The sequence below is a fragment of the Ipomoea nil genome, unplaced genomic scaffold (assembly GCF_001879475.1).
Source record: "Ipomoea nil cultivar Tokyo-kokei standard unplaced genomic scaffold, Asagao_1.1 scaffold1250, whole genome shotgun sequence".
Classification (NCBI taxonomy): Eukaryota; Viridiplantae; Streptophyta; class Magnoliopsida; order Solanales; family Convolvulaceae; genus Ipomoea; species Ipomoea nil.
Window position 1 is genome coordinate 388,796 of NW_017617678.1, and position 27,934 is coordinate 416,729.

General features: G+C 37.8%; 1 protein-coding gene and 1 long non-coding RNA gene across 2 annotated transcripts; one reads left to right on the forward strand and one right to left on the reverse strand.

Moving 5' to 3' along the window:
* The first annotated feature begins 920 nt into the window (after positions 1-920).
* Positions 921-16,062, forward strand: LOC109184087. Its single transcript, XR_002054702.1, has 3 exons — positions 921-935; positions 8,856-8,858; positions 15,980-16,062. It is a non-coding gene; the product is annotated as an uncharacterized LOC109184087 (long non-coding RNA).
* LOC109184084 lies at positions 10,542-19,937 on the reverse strand. The gene is made up of 3 exons (XM_019334123.1): positions 19,753-19,937; positions 11,223-11,641; positions 10,542-11,151 (listed from the first exon to the last, which is right to left on the reverse strand). The coding sequence occupies exons 2-3, from the start codon at positions 11,637-11,639 to the stop codon at positions 10,606-10,608; spliced, it is 963 nt and encodes a 320-aa protein (XP_019189668.1). The 5' UTR covers positions 11,640-11,641; positions 19,753-19,937; the 3' UTR covers positions 10,542-10,605.
* Positions 19,938-27,934: the final 7,997 nt, after the last annotated feature.

Genomic DNA, 27,934 nt, shown 5'->3' on the forward strand with positions numbered 1-27,934 from the left:
TGTATGCGCGCGCGTGCACACACACACACATATATAATAAAAAAAAATAGGCCGAACTGATCGGGTTAACTCGACCGAAATGGACGAGTTAACTCGACTAACTTAGACGCTAGGCACCCAAATCGGCCGAGTTAGGCGCTAGGCGGACGCCTAGGCGGGTGCCTAGGGGGGAAATGGCCACGGTCTAGAGGCGCCTAGCGCCAATCGTTATATCCTACACCACGGCGCACATAGCACTGTGCGCCGTGCGCCTCCCAAAACGACGTCGTTTTGGGGTAGTGTTGGGAGGCGCGGTAGGAAGTTGCTGAGATTATGTGTATTTGTTCACAACGTTATGTGTATTGGTTCATACAGTTATGTGTATTTTTTATACAATTATGTACATTCTTTTTATACAATTATGTACATCCGAATCAGAAAATTTGTGTGTATTATGTTAAGAGTTGATGTGTATTATGTTAAAAGTTTATGTTTATTATGTATTATGTTAGATTATGTGTATTATCTTTTAAAAAGAGTATGTATATTTTGTTATATAATTATGTACATTCATGTATAACATTATGTGTATTCTAGTATAACATTATGTACATTCTTGAACACCGGGTTTTTTTTTTAAAGAAAAAACTACTGTCATTCACTGGGGCGGGAAATTTCAAAAAAAAAATTAATTAAAACGACGTCGTTTTGCATCTGGGCGCATAGTGCAACGCGTGCCGTGGTGTAGGATATAAATTGCCGCCTAGCGCCTAGGAGGGGCCTAGGCGGGCGCCTAGACCGATTTTTACAACCCTGATATTTTATTTATAAATGTATTTTAATATGTACATGATTAAGGACTAATTAACTATACAAATTTAATTTTAATTTTGTATGCTATGAAAATACATATCTTACCAAATATATGGAAAATCCAACTAGATTATTATTATATTGTAAATATTAATATCTTTTATTTTTTAATTTTTTTTACTTTAAATTAATGATAATATAATTTGTTCCTTATTTTACACGGATAAACCGCTGGTTATATCTAAAATATAAAACACTTTGGGAAAAATAAAATAAGTTAAAAAGCATATTCATACCTTTATAAATTATTTTATATGTTACAAAATAAAATTAAACATTAAATTTAGTGAATATATATTTTAATAAACAACTAATACTACCCACTAGTCAAAATATCAAAATAATGAATATAATTCACTAATTGTCAAATGCCCATCATTTTTGTCATCTCAATTAACTACAAACATAATCAATAATGAACACTTTCAAATTTCAAATGTAATAAAAATTTACTACATCAAATTTAATAGAATAAAGCTATAAGTTAAATACATCTCATTAAATTATTGAAAAATCATCTCATATCTTGCTGTCTCTCTAAATTGTACAAAATTTATGTACGGTAAACTCAAACATGGTTGCTGGCTGCAAGAATTAAAAGTTGGAGAATTCAAACCGGAGATGTAGTTTGATAGGTTTTTATAGTCAACCTTTTTGTTTTGGAGAGAATTTGACTAAGTTTGGTGTTTTTCAAACATAGGGTTTCAAAAAAAAGGAAAGTTTGTTTGGCTTTTGAAAACATGCCACATGAAACCCACAATACCACGCACAATCAACAAAGAATGTGCTGCCGCTTTAGCATCATCGCCGGTGTCGCTGATGATTCCTCGATCTTCGGAGGCAAATTATATCATGTACCATGGTGCATGATAAATTATGCACCGCGCGTCCTTTTGTTAAATGAAAAGAAACGGTATTTGTTTTTCGCCGTTTCGCACCCTTTCACAAAAAGTAACTCTGTTATTCAATGTCATTTTGTATACATTGCAGTTTCAGTTCAACATAACTACAGTTTCATTTCGATATAACTATAGTTTCATTCGATATTTATAGACTCAAATATGTGAAAATGTTATTTAATTTTATTTTATATACACTATAGTTTCATTTAAAACACAACTACATGATCATTTTGATATAATTACAGCTTCATTGTACAATATACACTCAAATATGTGAAATGTTATTCAATTTCATTTCACTATAACTACAGTATCATTTTGATATAACTGCACTGTCCGTTTAGATATACTGTAGTGTCAGTTGGTGTTTAATACACCAAACAAACGGACTCCGTTAACTATAACGACGGACCGTTTCTTTACTTAAAGAAACGACGCCATTTTTTACCGCGGTGCATGTGTGCACCGCGGTCTATGATATAACGACTGATCTTCGGACCCTACCTACCTAACCTACCTTCATGCATTGACAATAATAATATTCATATATTTTATTAAACTAGTTTTTTAATGCGCAAATAGAATAATGCCCAATAATTATTTTTAAATAAGTATTTTAAAATATATCAATGCAATATTACATAGAAAATGTTTATGCATAGGTAAATAAATGTTGAATTTGTTTATTTAAATTGGTAATTTAGTGTATATAAATGCAATATAATATATGAAAGATTGATTATAATTGTCACTAAAATAAATGTTTGCAACTTTGTAATAACGCTAGTCTAAATACATAGTCTAAAAGCGATAGTCTAAATAAATGCTACTTTTGATTTAAATTTCTCTAATTCTTCTTAATTATCTTTTGGGTAGCATTATCATTATCTTCATCTTCAGTACATGTCCTCTTTTTTTTTTTTTTTTTGGTAGTGTGTCATGTGCAATTGGGTTACTGGTGATAGCATAGACAATCGTTATACTGTGGAACCGTGTCCACCTTGCGTTCTATGTTCATAATTACTGCACTATATGTTCATAATTATAAAGTTATATATTCATAATTTTTGAACTTCATATTCATAATTATTGAACTCTATATTCACAATTACAGAACTTTATGTTCATAATTACTGAATTATATGTTCATAATTATAAAGCTATATATCCATAATTTTTGAACTTCATATTCACAATTATTGAATCTTTATATTCATAATTACAGAACTATATATTCATAACTATGTTCACAACTCTATGTTCATATAATAGAACTATATGTTCATAATTTTTGAACTATATAATCATAATTATGAACAGTTTTGGAACCGTGTCCACCTTGCAAGGTGGACATGGTTCCACTGCATAATTTGCCTAGCATGGATGGATACATCGTGCAATGAGATTATAGTGTAGAAAGCTTTAGATTTGTCTTGCTGTGTATATGACTGTGATCTTAGTTGTACTATGAACTTTTTATATTACAAACTACTATTGATATTTGGTAGTGGTAGTTTTTCCTCTACATGTTTCATGTGGTGTGAGATTTGTATCGTAGGTTATCATGTGAAAGTATTGAACAAAATATTAATATTTATTATTTATTATATTTGTATAAGATACTCGGTAAATAAATATATATTTATGTTATAACTTTGATATTTAATTACAAGATAAAGTAAAAAGAAGACAATGGACAATATAGTAAATATAATAAATTAATAAATTTGAAGGTAAGAAATATTTAAATTGTAGAAAATAAAGATAATATAACAAATAAAATTATATCTCTTTTTAAATTTTTTATAATTAATATTTTTTAAATAAAGGCATTATAGACATCTAATTCTAAATTAATGAAACGCATATGTATTATTTTTTGTTGTAGCTACTAATTTATTTACTTTAATAAGAGTAATACAGTGACGTACATACTTTTCATCAACAATAATGCAATCATTGATTTTTTTAATTTTCATTCGTTGTTGAGACAAATTGTTTTAAGAGTTTGTTAATGACAATTGCTATAATTGCTCTCAATTGATAATAAATAATTCAAAATATATGGTCACAATAGATATTGTTATAATGATATAGTAAAAAATAACTTAACTTACAAATTTCTTTAGAAGTTTTCATGCATTGATAATATTCTGATGTGTAAACTTATTCAATTGGGGCCAGTGGGATTTCAACATTGTCAATTCTTTGAAAAATGGTCGTACCATTTTAGAGTTCATGTGTAATTGTATTTAGAGTAAATACCCAAAATGATCCCTCGACTATAGCTAAATTCACAAATTGGTCATCGACTTTCAATTTCAACTAATTAAGTCCTTAACTTTGTAATTTTAACACAATTTGGTCCTTTATCTATTTGACCGTTTGTTGACTGTGATCTTTGAGGATATATATGGAATTTCATGGTCCATTGTCGGTTTTTTAAGGTTCTGGTTGTATTTCCAGACCGCACTGTTACATTTGAATCCACTGCCGAAAGCAATCTACCAAATCCGGTCGCCTTTCTTCATCCTCCCTTTGGATTCAATGTAGTTGAGTACGTATCAGAGCGAAGAAGACGACGTGTTTCCGAACCAGTGCAACATCATCCTGGAGGCCTCCACGTGCTCCGATGAGAGCTGAAGGATCTTCTGGAGATCGTCAATCACGGTCAACAAACGGTCAAATAGATGGAGGACCAAATCGTGTCAAAATTACAAAGTTAAGGACTTAGTTTGTTGAAATTGAAAGTCAAGGACCAATTTGTGAATTTAGCTATAGTCGAGGGACCATTTTGAATATTTACTCTTGTATTTATGATCAACAACTTTGTAGTTAGGTCGCGCATGTCTGACAATGATATAAGAACATATTTGTCCGATAAAAAAAATAATAGTATAATATTTGTAAAGTAATGTACAATTGTACCATTATAAAAATACATATAAAAAATATTAATACTATAATGACCTAAATCATTCCAATAATGCAAAGCATAATTGAAATATTAAGTTTTGTACTAAATAATCAAAAGAAGATTAATTAAATGAAAAAAAAAAAACTTAACCTAAATTTTTTTTTAAATGCAAGAAAATCAAATGATTTTTAAAGTTCCTGATTTATAATCTTTGATGCTCAACTTTGAATGCTATGTATTTAGTCGGGTTAATTATTTGACCAAAGTTTATGTTAAATTTTATATTATATATAGATTTTTAATACGTTTAAACATATTCATAGTATATGTTTAACAATTATGTCAACTCTAATTGGGATGTGGTTCCAACTTAAGACTTTTTTTTTAATAGAAATTAATAAGTTAAGAATAATAAATAGTTAACGGAGTATTCCGTTACTAAAGTTTATACTAACGAAAGTTAAGGTTATTTAAGGGAAGAAAATAATATAATAGAGGGTAAATAAGGAAAATCATTAAATAATACTAAAATCAAAATCATATGAATCATTCATTTTAAGAAATAATTACACCAACATTTTTTTTTGTTCCAGTTAAGGGTCTAACATTAAGGGTCTAACTTGGAGAAGGCCAAGCAGCTGGAGGGGGAGAGCTTGTCTGAATTTTTGGTCAAGTGGAAAGCCGCGGTCGGGGAGGTTGAACCGATGGATGATCTTACTGCCATCCATATGCTCCACATTTCCCTCTGAGCTGGCTACTTATACCAGGACTTTATCCTCCATCCCCCGACCACGTACGAAGAGGCCCTCCGAAGGATGACGGATTACGCTAATGCCGGAGAAGCGAACACCGTCAAGAGATCGCAGGAGGTCGGGACTTCATCCCGCAAACCCACCGGTCGGGCGGAACATCGATCGGGTGATGATCATCCCCAACCTTGCACCCGGCTTGGCGAGTTTACGGCTTTGAACCGATCCGCGGCGGAAGCTATGCAGTACGCTCAGTCTTGCAATCTCATTCGCCTCCCTCATCCCGGCCAAGATGGACCGGATAAATCTAAGCATTGCGCTTATCACCATTGTGCCGGGCATGACACGGAGGAGTGCACACACTTAAGGCAGCTGTTGGAAGACTTGCTCAGTCTGGGAAAGCTGAATAAGTGTGTGGGTAAAAGAGAAGATACCAAGAAGGATACCGATCGGAGAGATCACAAGCGTTCTCATCACTGCTCAGATCGCTCCGATCGTTCAGATCGGTCGGGTCAAGACCACAGAGACCCGGACCCTCCATCCAGCAGCCGACCGGCGGCCAAACCGACCGTCCATGTGATCTTTGGCGGTTTGGAGGACGCCTCCCGACTGAGGGAGAATTGCCCGGTCGCGATCGTAGACTCCCGTGATACCGGGAAAAAGCAGAAGATGGAGCCCATCACCTTCACTTTGGAGGACCAGCCTAACAGCGGAGACCACGGATTGGAAGCCCTCGTGGCCACAATTGATGTCAACGGGACCGATGTCCACAGGGTCATGATGGACACGGGAAACAGTGTCAACGTCCTTTATTTGGACGTATTTGAAAAGCTTAACTTGGACAAGAGCGAGCTGATTCCGGTCGGCGTACCCTTGTCGGGATTCACCGGGGCCCTCATTCGCCCCGAAGGAAAGATCACGCTCCCGGTCGAGATCCACAACATCATCTTGGGCCGACCAGCCATAATGAAGATTGGTGGGATAATTTCAATGCCCCATCTATGCATGAAATTCCCCACCCCGAACGGGGTCGGCGTGGTACGCGGAGATGTCCAATCCGCGAGGAAATGTTACACCTGGGCCGTTAACAAGCGTGATACTGGCACGTCTTCCCGCGGTGAATACGATCGTGAAGGAAGCTACCAGTGATCGGAAGGAGCAACCTGAACCTTCCGAGGAAATCGAAGAAGTTCCCCTGTCCGAGGACCGACCAGACAGGAAGATCAAAATTGGTCGGGGCCTTACCCCCGAGCTACGGTTAGAAGTACTGGCAATCCTTTGGGAATTTGCCGATATCTTTGCGTGGGGGCCGAGGACATGCCCGGGATCGACCGTACAGTCATTTGCCACAAACTTGTCGTAGATCCCACGGCAAAGCCGGTCGTTCAGAAGACACGGCATTTATCTTCCGATCGCCGAGAGTTGGTGAGGGAAGAAGTCAAAAAGATGGCGGCGATCGAGCACATCCAACCGGTTATCTATCCCAAGTGGGTGGCAAATATTGTTCTTGTTCCCAAGCCCCCAGCATGGAGGATGTGCATAGATTTTACCGACCTCAACAAAGCATGCCCGCTCGACCCGTACCCGCTCCCGGGCATTCATAAAATGGTCGACGAGACGGCCGAGACCAAGCTCATGAGCTTCATGGATGCCTTTAAGGGTTATCACCAGATAATGATGCACTATGAAGATGAGATCAAGACAGCCTTTGTGACCCCGGATGGGCTATACTGTTACCGAGTGATGCCGTTCGGCCTTCGCAACGCGGGAGCAACATATCAGAGGATGGTCAATATGCTCTTTGCGGATCTTTTTGGCCGAACGATGGAAGCATACATAGACGATATGCTGGTCAAGAGTCAGGACCGAGCCGACCACACTCGGGACCTCCGAGAGTGTTTTCAGATTATGCGGAGGTACCAGCTGAGATTGAGCCCTAGCAAGTGCACATTTGCAGTTCAAACGGGGAAGTTCCTTGGCTATATGATGACTAAAAGAGGGATCGAGCCCAACCCGGCCAAGGTCAAGGCTATTCTGGATATGTAGCCGCCCACTACCGTTCGGGAGGTGCAACAATTGACCGGTCGGTTGGAGGCCTTGAGTCGTTTCCTCTCCAAATTAGCCGAGCGCGCCTTACCATTTTTCAAGGTATTGCGCAAAGTAAATGGATTCGTCTGGGACGATGAATGCCAAGCGGCTTTCGACGAGTTGAAGGAATATCTTATGTCGCCGATCGTACTGTCGAAGCCCGAGCTCGGGGAACAACTAGAGGTTTATCTCGCCGTATCCGATTGAGCAGTAAGTGCAGTTTTGTGCCGAACCGATTCGGAGGGGGTCTAGCGACCGGTTTACTATGTGAGCCATGCGCTCCATGGTCCCGAGCTCCGGTACTCTTAGCTAGAGAAGGTCGTCTACGCTCTATATATAGCTGCGAAGAAGTTAGCTCCCTACTTACAAGGTAGATCCATCCATGTGTTGACCGATTAGCCGATCTGACCAGTACTCCGCACCGCTTCTTCTTCAGGGCGCTTAGTTAAGCGGGCGCTAATGTTGACTCAGTATGCCATTGAGTACCGACTACGACCAGCAATAAAGGGTCAAGTGTTGGCAGACTTCTTGGTCGAGTGCACCGCTCGGGAGACCCGACCCCCGGAGGTTGAGGACCCCGAGGCGGCGTGGTGGTCATTGGCCACCGATGGATCAAGTAGCAAGAAAGGAGCAGGAGGATGGGTTGTGGTCACGAGCCCGGAGGGTTTCAAGGTATACTTTGCATTGATGTATCAGTTCCATCCGACCAATAATGAAGCCGAGTATGAGGCCTTTGTCAATGGCCTACAATGCGCTCGGGATTTGGGGGTTGACTACATCCGGGCTCAGACAGATTCTGCACTTGTGGTCGGGCAGGTCCTGGGTGACTATGAAGTAAATGGTGAGCGATTACAAGCCTACCGAGACCTTGCTATGGAGAATCTCACCTTGTTCCGGGGATACACCATTCGACATGTTCCCCGACTAGACAATGCTGATGCGGACATCTTGTCTAAGTTGGCACAAGACGCCCCGGGACACATGTCTAAAATTGCTCGGATTTTAGTGATCCCGAGACACAGCATTCACCGGTTGTCGGTCGCACCCATTCAACCAGCGGAGGATACTTGGATCACAGATTTGATGGAATACCTCCAGCACGGTCGGCTACCAGACGACCCCAGCGTGCTCGGAAGGCCAAGCTCAGAGCTCCAAGGTTTCAGGTCCAAGATGGTCGTCTGTATAGACGATCGTATGGAGGCCCTCTCATGCGTTGTTTAACTGCGTTTGGAGCTGACTTGGTAATGAAGGAATTGCATTCGGGCATCTGCTCGTCGCATCAAGGAGGCCGATCACTAGCTCGTCGTATTATGCTGATCGGGTATTACTGGCCGTCTCTTCAGTTAGATTGTGAGACGTGCCAATTATTTGCTCGGATGCCTGGACGACCGGCCACATTCTACCAGCCGGTCACGACTGCAATTCCTTTTGCTAGATGGGGGTGGACATTTTGGGACCATTCCCGCAAGTATCCGGTCAGAGACGGTTCATCATTGTCGCCATCGACTATTTCTCCAAGTGGATCGAGGCCGAGCCATTAGCCACGATCACTTCCCAACAGTGTGCTAGATTTCTTTGGCACAATGTCATTTCCTGGTTCGGCGTACCCGTTCATATCATCAGCGACAACGACCTACAGTTTGTAAGCCAATACTTTCAGAACTTTCTTGCAACGATCGGGACAACTTCTATTCGATCGTCAGTGGCTTACCCCCAGGGAAACGGACAGGTCGAGAATGCTAATCGGACAATTTTGGAAGGTCTGAAGAAGAAATTGCATTCTGCTGGTCGTAGCTGGGCCGATGAGCTCCCTTATGTTCTCTGGACTTATCGCACGACCCCAAGAGAAGCAACTTTGGAGACGCCATTCGCCCTAGTCTATGGGGCCGAGCCTCGACTCCCGATTGAGGCATGGATTCCGACCGCTAGGGAGCGATCTTACAATGCCGAGGAAAATGAACACTCCATGGTCGTGGATCTTGACGGGGTCGAGGAAAAGAGAGAGCTAGCCGCTCGGCGTATGGCCGAGTATCAAAAGAGAGTGAAGAGTTCGAAGGATGTCCGGGTCAACCCTCGGTATTTCCAAGTCGGGGATTACGTTCTACGCCGTCAGGAGGCAAGTCAGCCTTTGGAAGGGGGGAAAGCTAGCTCAGAATTGGGAAGGTCCCTACATCATCACGGCCGTCGTGCGGCCGAGAACCTACCGGTTGGAGACAACGACCGGGAGACAGATCGAGGGCACGTGGAATTCCGAGCACCTCGTCTTATTTAGACATTAGTCCTTTTTGTAATTATAAATGGAGTTGGGGCTTAGACCTGCGAGTGGGCCCGTCCATCGTTTATCACATGTATGTTTGTAAATTATTAACCGTCTGCGAACAGGAAATATTAATGTATATACGATCGGTGATTGCTCGACCGTTTGCATACGGCGGCCCGATCGGTTTTTTCAATTGCTTAAGTAGGAATTGCATTCGGTCGTGCTCATAATCTACCCGATCGAGACTCGGCATCAACGAAGAAAGAGGGGCTTTTCGCCCCACATAACACCTCTCCCTCGGTCCCGACCGATAGGGGTGTACAACTAATTGGCTCTAATAGCCATCTACCTCTTGGCCGGGCGAACTCTAACGACCGGCTAATGCACTCATCTTCGGCGAACACTCGGGTCACGCCATTGATCGGGGAAACCAGAGCTACAACAAGATCTCCCCGATCCGCCTAACTTCTTTCCACTGTCGCACTCACTCGTGCCTTGTGTGCACAACAGTGTGGGGGCTAGGGTGAAGAAGGAAGTACGAGGGTAAGCGGTCGGCAAGCCCCGAACGAAAAGGTCGTAGGGTTTTTTAAGAGGCCAATAGGCCGAGGGGTCGAGACACGAACGACCAGGCCATTGGGCCAATGGGTCGGGCAAAGGACGACCAGCAAAAGTTTAAAATAAAATGCACAACACGAACGAGACAAGTTTGGCAAAAAATAATAATTTCATTGATCATTCAAAATGTGCCCGGTACAGATCGGGACCGGGCTCCCGACGGAGTTCACTTAGCAAAAAACGAAGAAGTAAAGTACACGGTCGGAAGCTACACGACCTAATCTACTTCTCCGAGGCGCTGCTTGGCTCGGCCACATCCTCCTCGGGGCCGAAAGGCGGCGGGCCGGGGTCGGCGACCTCGTCAGGGAAGGTCGTCAGGACCAGCTGAAGGTCCTCACCGTCGAGGACTTCCTCCATGATTGATTGGGTCTTGGCGCGCATCCTCCTTTGACCGGATTTGAACGCCCATCGCCCGAATGTCCATATCATGGCCTCCCCGACCTTGTCCTTCCGCAACTCACGGAAGAACTCTCGGGCCGACGCTTCATCCCGACAGAGGAACCGCGTTAACTCGCCAAGGTTGCCCAGTCGGGACTTGAGCTTCGCCGCCTCCCCGAGAGCTTCCTTGGCGGCCTTCTCAGCCAGCTCTTGGGCCCCCTTTGCCTCCCGGGCGGCCTTCTCCGCAAGCTCCCGACCTTCCTTCGCTTTCTTCAGCTCAGCCTGGAGGTCGGTAATCTCCCCCAATCGCCGGTCGACGACTTTCTTTAATGTGTCGGCCTCATTGGCCAGCAACGCTTGGCATTGGAGGACTTGAGCTGCTCGAGATATCTGCAAAAAGCGATCGGGATTAGCCCAAGCAATGGCAGTAGTATGAAAATATGAAGACAAGAGATTCTTACGTCGACCAGATCATAGCCAATTTTCTCGGCCACCTGGGTGGGGGTCAGCTTTGTCATATCCTCCTTGACCGGCCCAAGATTGCCGATCCGGGTGAGGATTGACGCATCACCTGCGATGGCCCCGACCGGAGGGCTCGGGCTGCCCTGCTTCCTTCGGCGCTTCAATGCGCCGCCATCCTCTGCTTCTTTCTCGGCCGCCTCCTCCTTGCCCTTACGGGCAGCCACCCGGGATATCAGGACATCAGAAGACTCGACCACATAGCCTTCGGCTGTGGTGACAGTCGTAGTCGCGCCTAGTGGTCGAGCGACCGGGATTTGTTGCTCTTTGGAAGACCCGGTCGTCGTCTTCTTCTTCCCAAGCGCAATCTTGGCTCGGGGGGCTCGGGGAGCTTCCTCTTCATTAAAACCCTGTGCCATTTCTGCAAACAAAGAACAAATCGTTAGAGCGGGGTCAAAGCTAGATCGGGGAGTTTGTGTCGGGGATGATCAGTTAGTGTTAGACCTTCATTCGCCGGCTCGACCCGAGTGGCCGCCCTCGCGATCGTTACGCCCGTTGGCTCAGGCTGGTACTTCTCTTCAAGGTCGTAACGCGGCGGTGGCAGTCGGGCCTCGTCGTAGCTCTCCCTCGATCGGAAGATCTTGTATTCATGGATCTCGCTCGAGATCTTGGAGATGGCATCCCGGAGGGCCTTAGTCTCGACCGGCGTGACTTGTTTCCTGTAGTGGGTGCTCCACGTTCTCTCGACCCGGAGGATCCACGGGTCATACTCGACTAAGAAGATCATGTTCTTCCAGCCCTGGTTATTCCCGGGTAAGTGCTTGATCGTGCACAACTCCGTCCGGGATTGGATCATCAAGAATCCGCCTCTATACTTAGCCGAAAAAGTCTTCACCTGATATATGAAGTTAACCAGCTCCATCGTGCAGGCAACCTCGTGCCGAGCATAGATCTGAGGGAAGCAGGCCAAGATCTTGTGTGCGTTTGGGCAAATATGAGCCGGGACTACTCGGTAGTAGCCCAAGAACGCAGTCAAGAGGGCAGAGAAGGGGAATGCGATCGGTGCCTACAGCGAATCGTAGTGCATCCCGATCCATTTGCCTTAATGACGCTCGATTATATTACCCAGATGCCGTCGGGTGTCAAAACGAACCCGACCGTTGAGCATGGCGGTAATCCTCGCTGCTTCCCCCGACGTCAGCAAACACTCTTGCTGCTCGACGCTCTCGCTGTTCAAAAAGACGAACTCGTCGTTGGCCGGTGCGGGTGGGGCAGCCGGGTCTTCTTCGACCAGGTCTGGTGTGACCTCCCGATCGTTGGTCGGAGGTGCGGCGTGGGGGTACGCCCCAATCACCCGGTCGGCGTTTCCCGAGCGGCTTCAGTCGGAGAGCGTTGCTCGCTCGTAGTAGTCTCGCCGCTTCCGCTGCCCGATCCGCTCGAGCTGGATGACCCCTCCGAGCTAGACGACCTTTGTCGCTCAGAGGCTTTCCGTGGTCGTTAAACGACCTCTGTTGAAGACGCCTCGATATCTATCTCCTCGCTCAGCTGCTCGACCGCGTCATCATAGTCCGCGCCTGAGACGTTCTGACTGTCTGTGTCCGACATTCTGTCTTCCTAAAGGGCGGTCGGGATTTTGTTAGGGTCGGGTACGACCCGGTCGTGGTCAGTTAGGGCCCGTAGTCGGCCATCATGAGGTAATGTAAACCAGCAAAGTAAAAAGCTAAAGGAGAAAGAACTTACCGAGTGATTGCAGTTGGCTGGAAAAACTGAAGCTTTGATTGCTCGACCGATGTTCTGAATTCCTTACTTGGGTTGCTCCGATCGACTTAGAGGGTTGGTAAGAATTCAAATAAATCTCAGAAGGGCCTATTTATAGGAAAACATTTCGGCGGGAAATGGCCCACTTGCGCGAGGTGACCGTTCCGGACTCTGAGGCGCACAGAAGCCGACACGTGGCACGACAGAATGACAGCTGTCCGATCGGGTTTGGCGGCGGTTGATTGGACTTTTCATCCCGTCCCATTTTTTCCCGGGCGGTTAAAAAGGCCCGGGCTGGGGGGTCTTGGTAGGGAATACCCCGACCGACATGCCACGTGTTTTATTGTTGTTTATGCAGGTTTACAGGTCGGATATTCCTGAAGGAACCCGGTCAGACGTGACCGGTGCATCTCCCGACCGACGTCTTTAACACCCGATCGGTGGCCCTTGGATGAGAAAGCTGGGAAGAAGGACGTGGCAACGTTACGCGCTGACAGGCAGGGCTCGCGGGGTGGAGACACGTGGTTGCTACGTGGGTTACATGCCGGCCAGCCGGAATTATGTCTCCGGCCTAGCGGCTATAAATACCCGCGGCGGCAGCGGTGTGAAGGACTTTTGGAACGATCGATAGGCTATTTACAGAGCTGTCCGACCGCAGTCAGTCGACCCTCGGAATAGTCATTTAGATTGTATTAGATCCTTCTACACGATCAATAAAAGACTTTACTTGCCTTAACTTGGTCGTATTTCTTACTTTGACCGCATTACGTGAAATTAGTACTATGTGCAATTATATTTATGATCAACAACTTTGTAGTTAAGTCGCGTTGGTCTGACAATAATGTAAGACAATTTTGTCTGATAAAAAATAATAGTATAATAGTTGTCAAGTAATGTACAATTGTACCATTATAAAAATATATACAAAAAATATTAATTAATAACATAATTACCTAAATCATTCCAATAATGCAAAAGCATAATTGAAATATTAAGTTTTGTTCTAAATAATCAAAAGAAGATTAATTAAACGAAAAAAAAAAAAAAAAAAAAAACTTAACCTATTTTTTTAAATGCAAGAAAATCAAATGATTTTCAAAGTTCTTGATTTATAATCTTTGATACAACTTTGAATGCTATGTATTTAGTCGTACCAATTATTTGACCAAAATTTATGTTAAATTTTATATTTTTTTTAAATACATTTTAACATATTCGTAGTATATGTTTAACAATTATGTCAATTCTAATTGGGATGAGATTCGAAATTAATGAGTAAGTTAAGAATAATAAATAGTTAACGGAATTTAGGGTTATTTAAGGGAAGTAATAATATAATAGAGGGTAAATACGAAAAATTATTTAAAAAATATTAAAATCAAAATAATATGAACTATTCATTTTAAGAAATAATTATACTGACATTTTTTTGTTCCAGTTAATGGCCTAACATTATTGACTCTTATTAGATTTGTAGATTGTAGATATACTTCGAAACTTCACCTTTCCCAATATATATATACGCTTAGGATCCCATGAGAACACACCCCTAGAAGAAAACTAAGAACAAATCTCATCTTGAAATCTGTAAAAATTTGAGGAATCTTATCACAATTTAAAAAAAAAAAAAAAAAAAAAAAAAAAAAGGGAATAAAGGTCAAATAGACCACTGAACTGCACACCAAACTACAATTAGGCCATCCAACACAAAAAAGATGCAATTAGGTCATTGAACTACACAAATTCATGCAATTAGGTCTAAAGTGACCTGTTTACTTGCCATGTAGGTTGCGAATTTTAAAAATAATGTTTAAATTAATTTTAAACAAAAAAATAATTAAAAAAAAAAAACAGAACGACCGAAAACAAAATTAATTTCGTCTCCGGCCGTTCTGTTTTTTTTTTTAATTAATTTTTTGTTTAAAATTATTTTAAAAAAATTCACAACATCCGGGTCAGCAAAGTATCAGGTAAACAGGTCATTTTAGACCTAATTGCATGAATTTGTGTAGTTCAAGAACCCAATTGCACTTTTTTGAGTCTGATAGCCTAATTGTAACTTGGTGTGCAGTTCAGTGGCCTATTTGATTCTTATTCTAAAATAAAAAATAAAAAAATTTTAGTGGCATTTTCATAATTATCATCAACTTCACCATGCAAACTTCAACAATTAAATATGCAATCTTTAACAACTAAATATACAAACCTGGTAATTTTATAAACTCCTAGAAAAAAATAGGAGAAGAGAAAAGGCTAAAGAAGTTTTAATTGGGAGGGGCAAATGATGTCATTTATTTAAAATAATAAGGATAAAGGAAGACTATTATTTTGTTGGTTGCTTGTTCGGCTTTAAGTTTTTATTTTAAAATGTATTTTTTGCTTGAATTGGTTGTTAATTGATTTCTATGTCATATCTTTGTGAAGCTTCAAAATAGAAATAGAATGGAACTTGAAGCAGGTAAAGTAAGTTGTTTGTTAGTGAAGCGTATGTGTATGGAGCCTGCTGAACGTTATTTTTGAACCAACAGTTTCAGGGGCTTCTATCTTGAATACCCTTTTGCTTTGTTTTGTCTGCTTTTCTTGTTAGTTTGAGTTGGCCAATCAATCATATTCTTTTATATGTACAAAAAAAAAAGTTTCTTTTTACATTTTTAGAGATAGTTACATGTATTCTGCTTGTTTTCGAACTGGCTATACACATAGACACAAACTTTGTTTTCCTTGCATTAGTATTTCACCCTGCAAAATATATATATTAACGAACAAGTGCAATTAGCAATTGAGGGGCAATATTTAAGTCATACTTTACTCAATCAAAAGCTTTTGGAACACACGCAACAAATTAACTTTGTTCATTTCTCAATTAATTAATTAGTTACGAAATTTTTTATATGTTGAAATCCATTATATTCTTCAACAAATAGAATTGTCAACTTTTCTTGTACTATGAAATCCATTAATGTACTTTTGATGTATTAGTTTCACTAAACTGCAACTTTAGCTTATTGTTATTTCTAATTTAGCAATATGACTTCAACAAATGATAATATGGATGGAGAGAATTTTAAGTAGACCAACGAATACATGTTGCTTTTTTTTTTTTTTTTGTGAGATTTGTATTAGTTATATTTGAAAGCATGTGCATGGGTCAATGAAATTGAAAGAGATTAAAGAAGAGTTTAAAGCTACCGCCAAACGAAAAATTGCTCATAGAAGTTGAAAGAATAAGTGGATGCTATGAAAAAAAATGGGAAAACTTGGAAGCAACTGAAACGTGAAGAAACTGGTTTAGGATGGGATCCTAGTACAAATAAGATTAGTGGCTCCGATGAATGGTGGGAGAAAAAAAATCAAGATTTGTATTATAGATTTTTAAGATTAAAACATAATTATATTTTGGTGTTGATTGGAAACTTGTTCTTTTCATTTCTTTGTAGGAAAACTCAAATTATAAAAAATTTCGTAATAAAATCCATTGATCATACAATGGAAGATTTTTTGTCTAAGTTATTTGAAGATAATTATGCAAATGGTGAAGGTTGTGTTGCACCACTATAGATCCTCAATTAGTGCAAACATGTAGATATTTAGGAAGAAAATAGAGAAAGTGAAGAAGAGAATATAACTAGGCAAAGATTTAAAGATTTATTATATTCTTCGGATAACCAAAATTCTTTTCGATGGCATAGTTTGGAGGTAAACGAGTCTTATTTTGGAATAATTTCATGAGTGAGGTGAGCCATTGTGGTGGTAACCAGGATTTTAGTGACACTCAAGTACCTAGACAATCTCAAGGTAATAATGCTAGAAAATATGCAGAAACTCAAAATATGACTCAAATCCACTCAAATGAAGCTTAGGAGGCGACAATCAATGGGAGCAACTAAACTTTCTAACCAATTTGATATTTTGATATCAAATTCAAATCGGGCATTGGACATTTTAATACTTTGAGTATTTACAGTACTATAAGGATATTAAAATGTCGAATGCCTAATTTTGAATTTGATATCAAACTATCCAATTAACTAGAAAGTTTAGCTGCTCATCTTGATTGTCTTCTCTTACGCCTCATTTGAGTGAGTTTGAGAGTCATATTTTGAGTTTTGCACATTTTATAGCATTTTTCTTGAGATTGCCTAGGTACTTGAGTGTCACTAACATCTTGGTTACTACAATAACGGTTCACCTCACTCATTAAACTATTCCAAAATAAAGACTCATCTACCTCCAAATCCTGCAATCGAGAAGAATGTTAGTTATCCTGAGAATATAATAAATCTTCAAATCTTTGCCTAGTCCTATTCTCTTCTTCACTTTCCTATTTTCTTTCTCAATATTCACTAGTTGCACTAATTGAGGATCCATAGTGGGTGTAGCACAACCTACACCATTGCATAGTTATCGTCAAATAACATAGACCACAAATTTTACATTGCATGATCAATGAATTTATTGCAAAATTTTTAATAATATGGGCTCTCCTACAAAAGAAATGGAAAGAATAAATTTACAATCAACACCAAAGTATAATTATGTTTTAATCTTAAAAATCTATAATACAAACCTTGATTTTTTTTTTCTCCCACCATTCATGGTAGCCACTAATCTTATTTGTATTAAGATCCCAACCTAAACCAGTTTCTTCACGTTTCAGTTGTTTCCAAATTCTCCATTCATCCCACTTATTCTTTAAACTTCTATGTGCAATTTTTTGTATGACAGTAGCTTCAAACTCTTCTTTAATCTCTTTCAATTTCATTAACTCACGCCTATGCTTTGGAATATATTTGATACGAATCTCACAAAAAATCACCATCTATTCGTTAGCCTACTTAAAATTATTTCCATCAATATTATCATTTGTTGAAGCAATATTGCTAAATTATAAACAACAACAACAATAAGCTAAAGTTGCAATTTAATGAGATTAACACATCAAAAGTACATTAATGAATTTCATAGTACAACAAGAAATGTTAGCAATTCTGTTTGTTCAAGTATAATTGATTTCAACATTTAAAAAATTTCTTAACTAATTAATTAATTGAGAATTGAACAAAGTTAATTTGTGTGTGTTCCAAAATCTTTTGATTTAGAAAAAATATGACTTAAATATTGCCACTCAATTGCTAACTACACTTATTATTTTTAGGATGAAATACTAATGAAGAAATAAAGTTTGTATCCATGTGTTGATGTGCATAACCAGTTCAAAAACAAACAAAATACATGCAACCATCTCTAAAAGTTAGTTTTGTTTTTTTTTTTGGTACATGTAAAGAATATGATTGATCAACCCAAACTAACAAGAAAACGTGAAAAGGGTATTCAAGAATCAAGATAGAAGCCCCTAAAACTATTGTTCAGTAATTATTGATGCTCAACAAGCTCCACATACATACGCTTCACTAACAACTAACTTTACATGCTTCACAATTTCATTCTATTTTGAAGTTTCGCAAAGATATGACATATGAATCCATTAACAACCAATTCAAGAAAAAAAAATATTTCAAAATAAAAACCCAAAGCCGAACAAGCAAACCAACAATGGCCTAAAATAGGAGCGGGAAAGACACCGAATTTAAAAACAAAATCGCCTAACATAATACACAAAAATATTTTCACTACCCTATGACTATCAATACAAACGTACCCAAAGAACATGTATACCAACAATGCCCAAATTATATAGAAAAACCATAGTAGGGATTACACGGTCGCTGAAGAGTTTTTCGAATGAAGATGAAGGAGTCGCGAAACGAGGATGAATGAAAAAAATAGGAGAAGAGAAAATGCCAAAAGAGTTTTAATTTGGAGGGATAAATGATGTCATTTATTTAAAATAATAAAGATAAAGATGGAAAAAAAAAATTTATAAGTTACTATAGCTTATTTTTGAAACGCTACATTCAAAATATGCTTATTATTTTAAGCTGCTAGCTCATTTTTAGAACATTACTAAAAAGAGCTTAAGGTGTTTGTTAAATAGCTTTTAGCATATAGCTGTTAGATAATTGAGTTAGTGAGTTTGACTAATTGATAACATTAGCTGGTTGTAGAAAAATATTTGGTAAATTAGCGGTTAGCTGATAGCTAATTACAAGCAAAATGACTTTCTCAAAAAAGTTGATCGAAAAAACTACTTTGAACAACTTTTTTAATTTTAACATTTTGTAGCAATAAGCGATTACAAAAAATTAATTAATCAAATACTCATATTGATTGCATATATTAAAATTGACTAATAAGTTAGTTATCAAACATAGTCATTGTTTATTAGTAGTTTAAAATAAGTTATAAACTCCAAAACAACCGAGCCTTTGCTCCTCTACTCGTATATGGATATATAAATGTCCCTTTACTTTCCCTAAACCATTTTCCACCATAATCTCCTTCCAAAATCCATCATGCCTAAACACCATAGTGATATTACCAGTTACCTCACATGCCTAGCCTACTGTAATCTTCCAGATTAGCTCTGTTTTTTCACCGATAAAATTATATTAGGAACCCATCACTTCTTTCGCCAAAATCTTAGCTTTGTAAATTTATAATTTGTAAAATATATATATATATATATATATATATATATATATATATATATATATATATATATATATATATATATATATATATATATATATATATATATATATGTGTGTGTGTGTGAATATATCACAGATTCACAATTTCACATAGACAACATATGAAATCACTCAAATCAGTATATCAGTATATGAAATCAACATTTGGTGTTTAGTTGTTTACCTCAGGCTCAAGACGACGGGCTGAGCGAGCGAGTGGACGTCCAGGAGCAGCCGGCGAGGAGCAGTTTGCACGCTGTCTCGCTGAACGGAGGGCTGAAGCCACGATCCGTTGGGAAATTGGAAGACCGAAGACTGGAACAGAGAAAGAAAATAAAATTAAGAAATTGGGACTTAGGGTTAGGGATGGAAATAGGGGCCAAGCCCAATCGAGTCGGACTTTATAAAATTAGATATGGAGCTGTTATGGAAATCTAAAGTTTGAACTTAGGCCTAACGTAGGCCGTCGTTATATCATGCACCAAAGTGCACAATGCATTATGCGTCTTGTTCTACCCAAAACGACGTCATTTTGGTGCATTGTCTAAAAAAACAAAAAAAAAAAAAAATTATTTCGATTATACATAAACTCATAACAGAAAACACATAAACTCATAACTGAATACACATAATCTAACATGATACTGAATACATAGAAGCTCTTAACTGAATACATAGAAACTCATAACACAATACACACAAACTTTTAACTGAATACACATAATGGGGTTTTGGTCGTTTGGACAGACGAAGTAACGTCAGCAATTGAAACGCGCACGTTTTGTGTCTGGACGCACATTGCTATGTGTGCCGTGGTGCACGATATAAATTGCCTAGCGTAGGTTTTTGGGCAAATTATGCTGTGGAACCGTGCAAGGTGAACACAGTTCTAAAACTGTTTATAATTATGAATATATAGTTCAAAAACTATGAACATTTAGTTCTATAATTATGAATATAGAATTGTGAACATAATTATGAACATAATTATGAACACATAGTTCTGTAATTATGAATATAGAAATTCAATAATTGTGAATATGAAGTTCAAAAATTATGAATATATAGTTTTATAATTATGAACATATAGTTCAGTAATTATGAACATAGAGTTTTGTAATTATGAATTTAGAGTTCAATAATTATGAATATGAAGTTCAAAAATTATGATTATATAGCTTTATAATTATGAACATATAGTTCAGTAGTTATGAATATAAAAATGTGTCCACCTTGCAAGGTGGACACGGTTCCACAACATAACGATTGAGGTTTTTGTTCAATCGTTATATCGTGCACCAGGGCGCACAATGCATTGTGCACCTGCCCTCCCAAAACGATGTCGTTTTGTTAAGTTGTGTAGGGAGTTGATGTGACGGAGTATATGTGTATTCTGTTATACAATTATGTATATTCTATTATACAATTGTGTACATTCTATTATACAATTATGTGCATTTGAAACATGGTTTTTTTTTTTTTTTAGAGTTAAGAGTTTATGTGTAATATGTTAAGAGTTTATGTGTATTATTATGTTATATTATGTGTATTATCCTTTCAAAAAAATGTATGTGTATTATGTTATACAATTATGTACATTCGAAACATTGAGAATTTTTTTTTCAAGAAGTTAACATCAGACATGGGAAACGCAATTTCCAAAAAAAAAAAAAAATGTACAAAACGACGCCGTTTTGGGGCCAGGGCGCACAATGCACGATATAATTTGCGTTTTTGTTAGGCTCAAGCCCTGGGCCTACATTTAGCATGACCTCAAGCATTTTTAAAAGCATATCTAATATGTAGGTCATTAAAAAAGTTTCAAAGTAGGTCCTAAATAGACTTTGTGTCTATTTAAAACCTACATGTTAAAGCTTTTTAAAGCATACATGTTGTAAAAAAATTTAAAAATATACCAAATAGAAAATTAATACTTCGTATATAACTGCATAAGAATATTACCACAAATCCATGTATCATATTACAAAATTACAATCAATCAATAATCACAAAATGACAATCACAAGTTCATAATACAATATCCAACAACACAAGTTTAATAACTAGAAGTTCATAATACGAAATTCAACAATATACAAGTTTAATAACCACAAAATCACAAGTCTATAATACAAAAATTCAATACAAGTTTAACAACAACAAAATCATAGGTCCATAATACCAAATCTAACTTATGCAATATCTTAAAAATCCAAAATAACAACAATGTAAACAATGTCTTATAGGGCTGTCATATTTTTTGAAATCCAAAAGAAATTAGATTGCATTAGCCATATCAGGATCAACAAAAGAAGGAGGAGCATCCCTCCAAACAGAGCGTGTCGAAATCGCACTTACATCTTTAGCTAGGGAATGAGCCGCCCGATTAGCGTCTCTACTAACAAAACAAATCAAAGAACCAGGCATGGAAAAAACTAACTGCAAACAAGAATGCAAAATAAAATCAATATAAGTCCAGAAAAAGCGAGCATTATTAAGAATCGAAACCAAGACTGAGCTATCTGTGTAAATTATGACTGTAGAGAAGCCATTATCCTTTAACCATGAGAGTGCTTCACGCATTGCTATTGCTTCCGCCAATAGTGGGTCGTATGGGCAAGTCATCGGGCCATTCGCCGCTGCTACAAAAGTGTCATCCGCCTCCCGCACGATAAAGCCGAAAGCCAAAAGCCACTGCATGTTGCTGTCCATGGAACGCCGCATCCACGTAACAAGTGACTCTAGTAAATGGCAGCGACTCAAGACCCGACAACAAGGACTCCGTCTGCTGCATGCGTGGAGGAAGTCGTCGCTGATTGCTGCTCATCCATGCCATCCATTTTGCAAAGAAGCCGCGGCACAGCGCATGTGGAGTAGGCAAGCGACACACCCACACCGCCATATTCCTGGCAGCCCAATTATCATACAACAAACCGCAAATCTGCCCCTGGGTGTCTCGTGAATATCCAGCCGAACAGCCTAGCCAAATCTCTGTCCATTGCATAAAATCACTACCGTTAAAAGAGGGAATTGGCAGTTGAGAGGAATCCCAAACATGACTAGCATTAGCAAGAACATAAAACATGCATGATATTTTCCTCAACCATCCCGCATGCATGACGGGCAAACATTTAAGTGCTCCACCCTTCTTCTAATCAAATAATCAAGAGTGGGCAAGATCTTAAAGAGGGCTCTCCACAAGAAATTTTTCCATTTGGGAGGGACCTGAAGCCTCCAAATATTGTTCCATACTAAAGAACGGGGAGCATTAATTTCGCCCAACTTCCTATAACCATCCTTGACTGAGTAGCATCCCCTCATATCCCCTTCCTAAAACCACATGTCCTCAAAATTCATGTTGATAGGCAATTGCATAATAAGTGTAGCCACACGTGGGTCAAAATGCTGCTGAATAAAGGCATTATTCCACCTATTCATGAAGCTATCGATCAGATCAGTTACCAAAAGGTCCTGGTTGGAAGCAAACTGGCCTGATCTCACAAAAGGATCATGAGGGTCAGGCAACCAAGGGTGAGACCAAACCTGAGTTGTTCTACCATTTCCAATTCTATGTCTACTCCCCGATCTCACTAAGTCCTGGCTAGCCATAATACTCATCCACACATAACTTGGATTACCACTCAAAGTAGCTTCAAAAAAGGAAGATGTAGGAGAATACCTAACTTTAAAAACCCGAGCCATAAAGAAATCAGGATTAGTAAGTAAACGTCACTCTTGTTTGCCTAGTAAAACCAAATTAAACTCATGTAGGCGTTTAAAGTCCAATCCACCAAACTTTTTGGGAGCACACATTTTATCCCAGTCACACCAATAAATACCATCCTCCACACCATTCCTCCCCCACTAATACCTATTCATCAATCTTTCAAGCGAGGCACATAAAGTCTGAGGGAGCAAAAAAATACTCATCATATAAGTAGGCATAGCCTGAGCTACACTCTTCAAAAGAACCTCCTTACCTGCTCTGGATAATAACCTCTTATTCCGGGAACCAAATCTTTGCTTCAGTTTCTGCTCAATATAAACAAAGACTGCCTTTTTGTTTTTGCCAATAACATAAGGTAATCTCAGATATCTGCCAAAATCATCGGCCTGATTAACCTCCAAGGCACCTACAATGAGCTCCTTAATATCTTCCTGAGTATTACGACTAAACGAAATACTAGACTTGTGAAAATTGACCGCCTACTCGGAGAAAGTCTCATAGATCCCTAGATATCTCTTCACTTCCATAGTCTCCTGCAAATTAGCTTTAAACAAAAGCAGGTTGTCATCCGCAAAAAATAGATGTGAGATAGGAGGAGCCCCACGGGCCACTCTACAACCATGAATAAGACCTTTCGCCTGGGAATCCTGTAAAAGCAAAGATAAGCCTTCCGCACAGATAATAAACAGATAAGGAGATAAAGGATCCCCTGTCTAAGACCCCTATTTGGAGTTATCTCCTCACTAGGCCTACCATTCACCAGCACCTTATAACGAACCGTTTGGACACACATCATCACTAGCTGGACCCATTTCTCATCAAAGCCCAACCCTAACAGCATTTGTCTTACAAAAGGTCACTCCATTATGTCATACGCCTTCTCCATATCCAGTTTTAGGGCATCCCACCCAACCTGTCCCAACTGTTTCCTCCTCAAATAATGACCAACCTCGGATTCAATAAGAATATTATCCGAGATCAATCTGTCCGGGAGGAAGGCACTCTGGGAATCTGAAATAATACTTTCTAGCAGGGGCTTCATGCGATTAGCAATCATTTTGGCCATTATCTTATATAGACATTACATAAGGCAATTGGCCTCAAATCAGTCCACATAACATTACAATACTTAACAAAATTAAATTACCTTTAATTTGCACGGAAATCTATAATATTGCATACAAATTAATATTGCATATGATTATGCCTATTCAAAGGCTATATATTTAGTATATTCATCACGAATGATTACTTACAACCTTAATTAAATCATCTTTAATTTGCACGAAAATCTATAATATTGTATACAAATTAAGCTTGCATATGATTAAGCCTATTCCAAGTCTATATATTTGGTATACTCATCACCAATTATTACTTACAACCCTAATTGCACGGTACATGTATATATATAAAGCTTACCAAAGTTTATCATTACTGATTCAACCTTCAACCTTAATTGCACGGAAAATAGTGCGTTAAATTTGTATACATAGCTCATAATTGATTATACGTAAATAATTTGGTATATAGAATCATTACATATAATTTGCATACATAATAAATTTGGTATATAGAATCATTACATATAATTTGCATACATAACTCATAACCTTAATTAATTTGTATACATTAATTTGCACGGAAAGTTTACATAGCTCATAACTTATTATACGTAAATAAATTTGGTATATAGAATCATTACATATAATTTGCATACATAACTCATAACCTTAATTAATTTGTATACATTAATTTGCACGGCAAGTCATTACATATAATTTGCATACTATAATTTATATTACATATTATACTATAATTTACACGGAAATCTTAATATTGCATACAAATTAAGATTGCATATGATTAGGCATATTCAAAGTCTATATATTTGGTATATTTATCACGAATTATTACTTTTATTTGGTATATATATATATATATATATATATATATATATATATATATATATATATATATATGATTTTTAATTTTGATATATGGAATCAAATTATTATTATTATTATTATTATTATTATTATTATTATTGCATATAATGGTTATTTTTTAAATTTGGTATATATAGATTTGGTAAGCATAAATTCATCGTTATAAATACCTCATTTGTCATTCTTTTCAAGCATGTTTAATCATTTTCTTGTAGTTTTCATACGGCAAACTTTTCAATATGGCTCCCACCTTCAATCTAATTAACCAAATCACCGCTACCTCCACGAATTGAGCGATACAAGTTCGTCTAATCCGAATGTACGAGTCAACATTCAATAATAACACCTACAATTTCATACTTTGGAGTGTGTGTTTCATGATTATGATGTATATACGTCACTTTTAGTGTATAGATATGTATGTATTATTTCATAATATATTCATTCCCAATATATAGTTTTGTTATATATTAGTTTTATAATTGACATGCTAATATGTTAGTTATATAACACATATTCACGTATTTCATATTATATTATAATATAGATTTTCATCAAATTCTTACTTTTTGGTAATTTAGAGTACGCGTATACATGCAACCATAAAAAAGGCTCAAGTTGATGAATTTTAAAAAAAATCTTTTCTGAAGGTCATTTGTACTCCATTAAAAACTTTATTGTTGCAATAAATGACATGAGATACAAAACTACGCACCACAAATACAAGTTCATGTTCATGCATTCTACAAGAGTCTTTCAGTATAATAACGGCTTTCCAAACATGACATACATGTTGAAAGCTTTCGATCAACTTGGTCCTACCCAAATTAATGCATCCGAACTATTTGGTAATACTTATGTACGTTCCTCATCTCGTTTACCATTTTAAGTATATAATATATATTTACTACAATTGTTATTGTTATGAATATAAATATATATATATGTATATATATATATATATATATATATATATATATATATATATATATATATATATATATTTGTTTGGTTCTGTTGTCTCGATTGAATCTCCACGTACAACCATAATTAATGGACGGAAGGCACAGTTCGTCCACTTTGTTCTTCAGGATCATGAGTAAGTCATGTTATATTAATCAAGTTTACACTTAACTATGAATTATATGTGTTTTCCTAATGTGTGTACGCCTTATCACAATCTATTATTTCCCTTTTTAGAGAGAGACGTTTACCTTGTATTAAAACCTCTTAGTTTATCTAAGTTGTATTAACATAGATGAACATAACTCTTAGTTTATCTAAGTTGTATTAAAACAACTTACAAATGTAAGCACATATACACTACCAAAAAACACAAAAATAGTGACGGCAAAATTCGTTGCTAAAATTTGAAAAATCCGTCGCTAAAATGAATAGCGACGGATTCGATCCGTCAAAAAAAGTAGCGTCACTATTCACTAACGACGAAGTCTAGTTCCGTCGCTAAATATAGCGACGGATTTATCTGTCGCTAAACTAAATAAAATCCGTCGCTATTTCCCTCCCCGCGACGATTTGAACGACAACTTTTGCAAGAGAATAGCAACGGGATTGTCCGTCGCTAAGTTTAGAGACGACATTTTTCGTCGCTATTTCGTTATTATTCTTTGATGTTAGAAGGTATTTAGCTACAGATTTGCTACAATTTTTGTTCGTCGCTAAATTTTTAAAAAAATTTTAAAAAAATATGCCACTAATTATCCCATATCTACAATAAGCTTATAATATAGTACTTCAATAATATAATTACAAAATATATTATATTTAGACATTCAAACTCAATAACATAACAATAATATAGCATTGTAAAATGTTACATTCTTAAAAAGGTATAAAATATATTAATACACACAATCTAATCATTACCTTAATGTACACACAATGAATTGACAAAACTTCTAATTAAATCAAATAACTAGAACACCTAAAAGACTATGACCACCAACTACTAAGCAATTCTAATCTAACTAAAATATTTATTAAATAATTAATAAAAGTATTGTTGCCTTCTTGCATCATATCCATGTCCCCAGCTAGCATCAGAAGGTCCTTCCACGCCTTCTCCCATGGATATGTGTTGATAAAATTGAACATAAGGTATTCACAGAAAACCAAGATTAGAAACAACCTACAAATTCAATTAAGAAACAAAATATTCATACAAGTTGTGTCAACTGTCAACATGTGTTCAAACAAATGATTTCAAGGTATTTACAGAAGAAACAATAACTGAAAAGGCCTCCCTAGTCCAATAGTAATGGTAATTTGTGAAACTAGAAAAACTAAATAACCTCACTTTAGACATCTGATGAAACTTGAAAAAATAAATTCCAATATTGAGATAATAACATAGTCTATAAATAAATAAAATAAAATAAAATAGGTAAATGGTGATTTAAGCCAAATCATAAAAGTGACCACACTCTAAACCATAGAGCAAGCACAAGCAAATGAAATCTTTGGAATTGCCCACAAGGCTAAAGATCAACCTACAGAAGAGAAAAGAGATAAAGCTTCATGTGAATTCTATACCTGTTACAATTATGAAAATGATGACTGCTAAAGCGATGCTCCGACTTCAAGTGTTCAAACATCAAAGATAACTGTCAAAGAAGTTATTGCACTGTACTCAATAATAACAATAAATAGTGCAAAATCACAGCAATTCA